General features: G+C 22.4%; 3 protein-coding genes across 3 annotated transcripts; all 3 read right to left on the bottom strand.

The window, feature by feature from the left end:
• Positions 1-628: 628 nt before the first annotated feature.
• Positions 629-1,141, bottom strand: PY17X_1219700 (peptidyl-prolyl cis-trans isomerase, putative; the record flags this gene model as incomplete). The annotated part of the gene is made up of 1 exon (XM_718762.1): positions 629-1,141. The coding sequence occupies one exon, from the start codon at positions 1,139-1,141 to the stop codon at positions 629-631; it is 513 nt and encodes a 170-aa protein (XP_723855.1).
• A 1,611-nt stretch (positions 1,142-2,752) lies between these two features.
• PY17X_1219600 (mRNA capping enzyme subunit beta) lies at positions 2,753-4,594 on the bottom strand (the record flags this gene model as incomplete). Its single annotated transcript, XM_718763.1, has 1 exon — positions 2,753-4,594. One exon carries the CDS (start codon positions 4,592-4,594, stop codon positions 2,753-2,755), a length of 1,842 nt encoding a protein of 613 aa, XP_723856.1.
• A 646-nt stretch (positions 4,595-5,240) lies between these two features.
• Positions 5,241-9,498, bottom strand: PY17X_1219500 (conserved Plasmodium protein, unknown function; the record flags this gene model as incomplete). The annotated part of the gene is made up of 14 exons (XM_022956768.1): positions 5,241-5,356; positions 5,444-5,501; positions 5,603-5,657; positions 5,777-5,805; positions 5,980-6,014; positions 6,128-6,279; positions 6,410-6,472; positions 6,588-6,652; positions 6,734-6,815; positions 7,023-7,108; positions 7,240-7,329; positions 7,530-7,571; positions 7,723-9,149; positions 9,489-9,498. 14 exons carry the CDS (start codon positions 9,496-9,498, stop codon positions 5,241-5,243), a joined length of 2,310 nt encoding a protein of 769 aa, XP_022812620.1.
• Positions 9,499-10,781: the final 1,283 nt, after the last annotated feature.

The raw sequence follows: 10,781 nt of genomic DNA, 5'->3' as shown, positions 1-10,781 counted from the left end.
ATTAGAAAAATCGATAATAATGGCATATATTTTCCTTTTTATATTAAAATTGGAAATATATATTCTTAATTTATTAAAATTTTATCGTTTTCTCAAGTATTCTTAAAATTAAAATGGTTAGTATGCATATCAGGTTTTTTCCATAAAATGTATTATACTTTAGTTATATTAAATTGGGGTGTGCAAAAATTAATAAATTTAAGGTTAATGTGTTTTTCATGTGTTCATGTACCAGTGAAAATAATGCAGTTTCTACACATAATATATGTATATTATATAAGTATTTTACATATTAATTAAAAATTATATATATATATATATATATATATATTTCTATAATATTAAAAATGAGTTAAAACTAAATTAGTTTTATAATAAACACATCTTTGCTTACATAGTCGCATACTTACGAACATTGGACTGTAGGAATGCTCACTGTAAACACAATACTTGGTTTGTTAATTATTGGACTAGTTAATTATTGGACTAGTTAATTATTGGACTAGTTAATTATTGGACTAGCTAATTGTTGTACTAGTGAATTATTGGACTAGCTAATTATTGGACTAGCTAATTATTGGACTAGTGAATTATTGGCTAGCTAATTATTGGACTAGTGAATTATTGTTTATAATTCACCACAGTTGGTTATAACAACGGGCCTTTTGACGTATCCACTGTTAGATCCTTCTCTTTCCATATCCCTTACAACATTCATACCTTCAATGACTTTTCCAAAAACAACATGTTTTCCATCTAACCATGGGCATGGAACTAATGTAATAAAAAATTGTGAAGAGTTTGTGTTTGGTCCAGCATTAGCCATAGATAATAAACCTGGGGTGTCATGCTTCATTTTAAAATTTTCATCTGTAAATGATCTTCCATATATTGATTCACCTCCTGAGCCATTTCCATTTGTTATGTCACCACCTTGACACATAAATTGTGGAATAATTCTGTGGAAGATTGAGTTTTTATAATGTAAATTTTTTCCTCGTGAACCTACTTTATCTCCTACACATAATGATTTAAAATTTTCACATGTTCTTGGAGTGATATCATTAAATAGTTCAAATACTATTCTTCCAGCATTTTTGTTATCAATAGAAATATCAAAAAAAACTTTTGCTCTACTCATTTTGGATAAGTGTGAATTTTATAATTATATATAAAAATTGTATTTAAAACTAATGTTTATTTATAAATAATATAAAATTTATTTGTATTTTATTATAATATTTTTTGTAAGCAAAATTTAAGTACTTTAAAAATATGTAGAATGAATTATTTTTTTATGCAAAGATATTTATATATATTACATATACACTTAATTTATACAAATATTAAAGCTATTATTTCAATTAATTATACTTTTTTTATTGATTTTATACATAAAATAATTTGGTGCATATATATATTTTTCTACGCATTCTCTTCTTTTTCATCGTTTTGCCGTTTATTTATAATTTCATTATTTTACGTTTATTTGTGGAGTTTACTCTTCTATATAGTATATATAGTGCAGTATTTTGTTCCTATGTATTGCAATATTATTGTTTTTTTTTTTTTTTTATCCGATAAAATTTGCAGCTTGCAAATATTACAAGAAATTTATAATATTTTTATTTTTCTAGCATATTTGTGCGAATTATATAAGTGTATATTTTGTGATATATACAAAATTTTATTATGTAGTATTGTATATATACCAAATAATTTCCCTTTTTCTAAAGCTTATATAAATATTTTTCATGCATAACATATTTTCCTAACAAATTTAATAAAAAATCTATATATATTTTTGCTCAATATTTTTTGTAGAATGGTATACTTCCTGTATTCATATAAGGGGGTAGAGGGGACGATAAAAATATAATTTTTATAAACTTATAGAATAAAAGTGTGATTTCCCTCAGATATTTATAAATATATATTTATATTAATAATATGTGTATGCATACCAAACCCTTTCTACATGCTATACACAAATTGAGAAAACATATATGGGGTATATACTCCACTTTTAGTCTCATTTTTTTTTCATAAATATACATGATCATACATATTTAATCGAAGAGAAATATGTAGGTCAATTGGGTGTATATATAATTTAAAATTGGTATGCGCTTTACTGTATTTAACATCACATTCTCACAATTCAAATATATATATATATATATATATATTATTAATGTTGGAAGTATGTATTTAATAATTACTCCCATATATATTATTATATACCCTTTTGTTATGGAAATTCAAAAAAAATATTGTGTGCATAAAAATTAAAATGAGGGTAACTCTTTTATAACATCATTATAAATATATTTCGATTTTTTTAAAGGTACGAATAGGTTCGAAATTATTCTTTGCTATGGTATATATATTATTATATCTATGTAATGAATTGCAGCATTTTTCCTTTTATTATTATTTTTCTTTGCTTTTTGGGATTTTTATAATATATATACTATATTTAAAAAAAAATTATTAAAATAAAAGATATTATGCACAATACATAACAAATGTAGTTTTAAAATAAATATAAAATCAAATAGTGAATGCTTATCACATGCGTATATATATGCATGTGTATAGTGTGAATAGACATATGTATATGAACCCCTCATAGTGGGAAAAAATATAATACACATGCTACCTATATATATATACTATGTTGCATATATATGTTAAAATATACAAAAAAATAATGTTAGCTATTAAATACGTGTAATGTATTCTTGAATAGTTATGTATCATCATAAAAACTGGTATCTTTATTTTTTTTATTATTTATTGGTTCAGTATCATTTTTTTCATCATTATAAAAATGTAAATTATTGTTTTCGTAATCATTGTCTTCGTTATGTTGATCATTAAAATGTGCATTATTATCACTAGAATTGTTATGTGGTGAATTTTGATCGCTTGTTCTGTTTTGTTTTATGTTTTCATATTGACTATTTTGGTGTTCTTCTCCATCACTTTGGTCGCTACTATCTGATACCAAAACGATAACATTTTGTGCTTTTTCATTTTTAACAACTTTCCATCTATTTTCTGCATATGTTTGAGTAACTGATTTTGTACATTTTTTATTATGCCTTCTAATGTCTATTATATTTTTAAACATATTAATTTTGTCGTGGTTCGATATATTGCTATCGTTTATCTTTTTTTGAATAATTTTCTCATTTTTTGAAACAAGCCTAAACATATAATCTCCTATAATAGGCGATACTGAATGTATATATTTTTTAAACAACTTTTGTTCATTTTGAGAATGAGAATAATTAACTTGAGAAGCTGGTATGGATGGCAATATATCATTATTATTTAGCCCGATTTTCATAAAGTTATTTTTTTTAAATAAATTTAATTGGCTACATATTCCTCTAGCATTATTTATTAAATTCGAACAAATAAAATGCAAATAATTTGAATCATTTTTATTTCTTAAATTTGACATAGCTTTGAAAATACTTTTTGTGGGAATTTCAATTTCGATTTCATAAAATTCATTATTATCTTTTGTTTTTATTTTTGTTAAATCGAATTGAATACCCATATATTTATTTATAAAACTTGTTCTTTCTTTATATCTTTCATAAACTGGTGTAATTTTTGATAAAAATAGTTTACTAATAGGTTTTGTATGTTCTAAGTTTATTGATATACGATAATCTAAACAATCATCTGTATTATTATCTTTATTTTTACTATTGTTTTGCTTATTCATATTTTTGTTATGTTTATTTTTAGTTGTTTCATCATCCTCATTATCTTCTTCTTCATCATCATCTTCAAAATAATCCTTATTATTACCGAGATAAACATTCCATGTGTTTATATTTTCTTTATGTAAAGATTTTATCATACTTTGATTTTTTTCATTTTCGCTTTCATCCATATTAGTTGTAACTCTAATTCGAGAATTGTTCTCATTTTTTAGTATATAATATTTATCTACACTTTTATATGATTTTAAAGCTACAAACTCGTATATCGAATTTTCTTTTTCGTTCAAAAAATTATTACTATTATTATTATTATCACCATTATTATTACTATTGCTATTATTATTATTATCACTATTATTATTATTATTATTTTTTTTTTTTTGTTCATGTTCGTCTATTACATTATTTGTGCTATTGGCAATCGCCGAGGTATCATTTCTGTTTACATTTTTGTTTGGGTTATTCAAATTAGGAATGTTACCTTCTTTGTTGTTATCGTTTAAATTTGTATTATTATTGTTAGTGGTACATGACTGTGTATTATTTCTTCGTGTCATGTTATGTAAATAATTTAATAAATACTGAAAAGAATCTTTATCAACACCAGATTGGAAATCCGAGAAATTATTTTCGACAATTGCATCAGTATAAATAGGCAATTTCAATCTGTGTTTATTCTTATCTATTACTAATCCAATCCTGGCTTCGATTTCTATTTGTACATCTTTATTTCTTTTTATATGTTCATTATTATCAAATGCTAATATTATATTTTGAGATAATTCGTATGTAATTTTGTCTATAGGTATTGGCCTGCTGCCATCAAGCAATTCGTGGGCTTCTCTCACCATCTTATTTAAGTTTGAAAAATGAGAAGAGAAATAAAAAAAAAGGAGAGAAAAAGAAAATGAAACAAAGAATATGGGATAAATAAAAAGGCCATAAATAACAATAGCATCAATTATACTTATATAGTTATTGTATTATTAGAAGATGGTGAGGGTGGAAAAATAAAAACCCAAAAAAACAAAAAAAAAATTATCCCTTCACATTTTTCTTTTCTAATTATTTTTACAAGCATATAACAATTATAAAATCGTCGTTATTCCATTTTTAAAGAGAAATTTTCAAATATTGTGAAAAATTATTAATATATATATATTTTTTAATTAAAAAAGTTGGGAAACAAAATGAAAATGATGCATGCCACAAAGGCACTATATAGTAATTTATTAAACTTATTTTCATAACTTATTTTTTGCTTTTTTAAAAATTTACAGACTGATTTATTTGCATAGAAAAATATGCACAGGAAATTGCATATACGCATATCCACAATAAATGCTTACATAATTTTTATAAAAATATAAATATAATAATACATATATAATAATGCAATTTAAGTTAAATGATTTTGTCATCTTAATGAGAAAAAAAATAAAAAGTTGTTTGTTTAATTTGTTTTCATGCATAAAAGCGCATATGGTATACTGCGTGTTATTTTTTATTTTTTATCAATTTTAAATTTTTATTAAGAATGTTGATTTTGTCATTAATGTATGTTAGTTTTTGTTCTAAACATGCCTTCTTCTTAATTTCTTCTGATCTTTTTCCTACAAAAAATTGAAAAAAAAAAAGTAACAAAATTTGTGTATCTCCTAAGCAAAGTTCTTCTAAAACGGAGAGTATTTTACACGTACCATATTTAGGGCATCGAATAAGTTCTGATTCTTTGGTACTCTTTTCTAGTTTTAACAACTAAAATGATAAGCAAAAAATGCAAATTTAATGAATATGTTTCTTATTTCAAACAAAAAATAAAATAAAGTAAATGAATAAAATAAAATAAAATAAATTACGATCAGCTGCTTTTCTATGGAATTTATTTTTTCGGTAATGTCTGATTCTTTTGGACTAAAAAAAAGGAAAAGTTCGCAATTCGCTATGAGAAATTGCCATAAATGTTTTATTCCATGTTTTTGGTAATATTTTTAAAAAAAATGTTAATTTAATTGTGTATTTTTTTTAATAACATTTCATCCAATTTAAATTCTTCTCTTTCCTTAATGAAAAAAAGGAATATACAAGCATTTGTATGTGTATGTAATAATATATATAATATTTATACATATGATAGGTGTGTATAATAACATGTAAAGCAAAATATAGTGAGCTATATATATATATATATATATATATGGTAGGTAGCTAAATTCATAAATATAATTTTTAGTACTTGAACTTTGTCTATATTATGTTCATTTTCTTTTTCTAAAAAAATAAAACCATGTTAAAATATAAATGTTTAAGAATTTCCTTATATTATTTTCGTACATTTTATCTTTTCCATTTTTTATAAATCTAATAATATGCTATACTGATACCTTGCGAAAATCCATATTCCGGATTGGCGTTAAACATGATAGTTTGAATTGGTGGGGAAATTGGTTTATTTACTTGATGTAATTTATTTTTACAATCATATAATTCATTTTTTAGATCCTTTATTTCTTCCCTCAAGTTTTTTTCTACTTTTCTAAAATGAATACAAAAATTTATATGCATATACATGTACATATAGATCACCCCTCAAATTATGCAACAATATATAAATATATTTTTATAAAAAAAAAATTAAGGCATATTATATGCATTAAATGGTATACTCATATTTTAAGCATGTCCGCTCGTAAATACTCTTCTCATTTTCCACATCTTTGAGTGTAATTCTACATTGAAAAAAGAAGCCAACAAAATATATGTGTAGATTAAAATGAAAATAACTAATTGGTTAAATAAATCAAGGTCAATTGTTTTATCATATAAATATATATAATAACATACTCCATATTTTTGAGCTTTTGTTCTAAAGTTTTCGAATATTTGTTATTTTCTGATATAGCATATTTCTATTAAGATTTGAAAAAAAAAAATAAAATAATAAATGATAAGCATAACTATCAATATATTTAGCTATTTTTTTTTTTTACTATCTTGTAATTTTCGAGGTCCTCTTTTAACTTCTTCTCCTCCACTTTATAGCATGAGATCAAGTATTCACTATTTCTTTGTCTTAAAAATAAAAAATAAGAGAAATAAATAACGCTATTAAATATTGTTATTTTCTACATGAACATCTTTTTCTTATTTGTATAAATATTTATGAAAAGCTTTATGCAGATACAATCCCCCCAATAAAGGTAGGTATAATTGACTTTAAGAGAGAACAATAAGAGATATACACATACATATAAAGTAATCATTGGTTATTTTTCTTACTCCTCATTGCTTTGTTCCTTCAAAATAGACACATTAACTTTTGCTTTATTTAACTCTTCCCTTAGATTATTGTTATCTTTTTCTACCTAAATATTATATTTAAAAGAATGATAAAAAAATGTTGCAACAAAAAAATTACAACTATTATTTTTAGCATATACATATGTACACACTAATTATAATATATGTGATAAATTGTTAAACTTTTGGGGGGTACTTTTATGTTTTTATCTTGAAGTTGCCTTAATTCCAGCTCAATTCCACTTTTCGATTTTCCAGATATTTCCAGTTTTTTTTTGAGATTTATCTGAAAAAGGTAAAAATAAATATCCAAAGCAATGGATATATTTATGAGTAATAAAATATATATTATAATTATATACAGTTTCAAAAAATATAAATTTAAAATAAAATGAGAACTGTTCATCAAAAAAGTGTAATATTCATACAAGATACTAATATTTAAACGAATAAAATATATTATTTAATAAGAATAGTTCAACATACCATTTCTTCTTCATTTTGTTGTATAACCTTTTCATTGTTTCCCTATTAAAGAAAGAAAATATACATAAAGAAGAAATTATATATACTACATAAATACTAGTGTTTTGAAAAATATATTTTTGATGGTTATGTTCGTAAACTATCCCTCTACGAATGAAGTAAAATATGGTATACATGTTTATATATAACTTACACATTTATTTTGAAAATAAAAATATTTTTCATAATTTGTATTCAAATCATCATTTAGCATATTTATTTTTTTTTCATATTCTTCTATTTGGTTGCTCATTGTCTGAACTTTGTCTTTTAATTTTTTTGTGTTTAATTCATTTTTATTTATACTTTCATATTTTTGGAAATGATTGTTATTAGTTTCTTCATTATATTTTTTTAATTTTTCGATTTCTTTTAATAATATATAATTAGTATTTTCTAGACTTTTCATTTTCTCTTTACTATTACGATTTTTTACTAGTACAGTTTCATTTTCTGTTAACTCTCTTAATTTTTCGTCATATTCTTTTTTAATATTATTTATTTTGTAAGCTGTTTCATTTTTATATTTTTGTTCGATTTTTATAATAATTTTCTCAATTTCTTTGTTTGCTTCTTTAATTAAATATTGGAATAATTCTTTTTCATGATCATTTGAAAAAGTGGCATTTTGTCGCTTTGTCATTTTTTTAATGTTTATTCCTTTTATATGTCTGTCTTCTATTTCTAATCTGTTTGGCGTTATATATTTATTTTCCCCATTTGTTCGTATCCCTCTACAAAAATTATTTTCCATATTATTCGATTCTTCTATGTTATTATTGTATGTATCTTTTAAAATTGTTTTTTTATTTTTATTTTTTTGTTTTTTTTGTTTATTATTCTTTGCAACATTATTTATATTGGAATATTGTGACTCTGATATGTGACTATAGATTGGTGATTTGTTGTTATTCTTATTATATTTATTGTCATTATAATTACTAATACGATTAACATCGTTTATTATATTCATCTTATTTCCCTTCATTTCCTCTCCTTTTTTATTATAATTTACATTGGCGCAGGAAATGGAAGAATTTTTATTACAAAATTTTGACATATTCACCTGATTTAATATAAGAGGTTTTTCTATTTTATTTGTTGATTCTACAAAATGATGATCATTTCGATCTGATATCATTTCAAAATTTTTAATGTAACTAGTATTACTATCTTTAGTTTCATTTTTTTTTTTAAATGAAAATATAATTTTTTTTTTTTTTGGCTTTTCACTATTTGTATGAAATTTTTTTTTTTCTTTTTTTTTTGCTCTATTTTTGTCTTCTTCACCTTCAGATAATTGGCTACTATAATCATGAGTTTGTTCTAAAGAAATACTACTTTCTGATTCTATATTTGTTGAATAACCTTCAAAGTCTATACTTTTGAATTGGTCATTTTGATTTGGTGTGTGTTTTTTTCTTTCATTATATTTTGTTCTTAGACAATTCAAAATTGGATTATCATTTATATCGCTTATCTTTTTAAACTTAGGAAGACTGTTGTAGTAATTTATATTACATAAATTTTGAGACGACATGTTTAAATCGTTTAGATAATCTTTTATTAAATTTAGTTTATCTTCTTAAAAGAAAATGCGAAAAAAGAAATATGAATTGACAAAAAAAAATGTAAAAAACGGGTAAAAAATGTATGAACATATTATAGATTAAAATAAACAGAATTGTGTAATTTTTACAAAAATTGTTACACATGTTTAGTAAGAAATGCGTCTAAATCATATTTACTTAACAGATTCATTTATTTTGTATATATAGTATATATATATATATATTTATTTTTCTCAAACATGCTAATTTCCTGTGTGTATATGTATACCATAAACCGTAGGTGTTATTATATGGATAAAAAAATTCACATATATATATGTATTGTTTATTTCTTATTTATTCGTTTTACCTTCTGTCATGGTTAATATATTGCTTGCTCTATATTTTCATTCATAAATTTTAAGAAAATTATAAAAAAAATAAAATGTAGCAAGAATGTTGTATATAATAAAAAATTTTAGTTACCATAAGGTTGTGTCATTTATTGGCTTAATAAAAAAAATAAAAATAATAAGTTATTTACCCCCTCTTAATTATTATACAAATTTATATTTATATAAATCTTTTATTTGAATTAATCTTCATTGTATTTTAGCCATTTCAAAATGTTTATGGTATGTTTGTAATTATGTCTGATTAATAAAAAATGTATACATATCCATAAATTATTCCTAATTTAATAATAATTTATATTAATCCTCATATGTATACAAAACTATCATTTTTATGATCGTCTTTTAAAGAAGGATATACTTAAATATTTTTATAATTATCGTATTTTCCTAAATATAATAAATTAACAATTTTTTAAGCACACACAAGTTCCAAAGACAAAAAAAAATACAATAAAAATAATTTCGAAACACATTAAAACACATTTATTTTTATTTTTAAATAATTATTTTTTTTATAAACATATTTACACTTTTTTAATGTGTAATTTTTGTAGGCTTCCACTGGAAATGTGTAGAAGAGGGGAAGTTACATTGTCATTTAAAAAAAAAAAAAAAAACATACACATTTCATAAAGCATATGACATAATCAAATATAAAAAATTGAAATAATGAATTGAGTTGCATAAAAAAATTAAATAAATGATAAGCATTTAATTTAAAAATAACAATGAATAATAAAAAAAAAATAATTAATAAATGATTAGTTGTGAAACTGGAATAACTATAAAAAGGATAATAACTAGAGAACTAAATAAAATGAAGTGAAAATAGAAACATAATTGTATATAAAACATTAAACACATAAATAAATAAGGGGATAAATCAATAAATGCATAAAATACTAAACGACAACGATAAATGGATAATAAATACAAATACTAGCAATTAGATTAAGAGAATATGGAAGTAACATCCTTTTTGACAATGATAAACATATGTTTGAAAAAATGAAACTCCATTATCGGTATAATCTTTGGTAAGTTTGGGTTATTCATTCATTTTTTTTGACGTTCAACAATTTCGCTAGTTGGGAATATTTTGTTAATAACAGTACCACTTAATTATGTTTAAAAAAATTGTAAAGAAAAACGATCTGTGTGTTTATGGTACGTTTTTTATGTGTATCCCCAAAAGACGGTACGTCAAAATTAATAATGAAAATTGTATAACAACAATCGTAACAATA

The sequence above is a fragment of the Plasmodium yoelii genome (genome assembly GCF_900002385.2).
Source record: "Plasmodium yoelii strain 17X genome assembly, chromosome: 12".
Classification (NCBI taxonomy): domain Eukaryota; phylum Apicomplexa; class Aconoidasida; order Haemosporida; family Plasmodiidae; genus Plasmodium; species Plasmodium yoelii.
The sequence above is the reverse complement of the archived record's forward strand: the minus strand, read 5'-3'. Positions and strand labels throughout refer to the sequence as shown.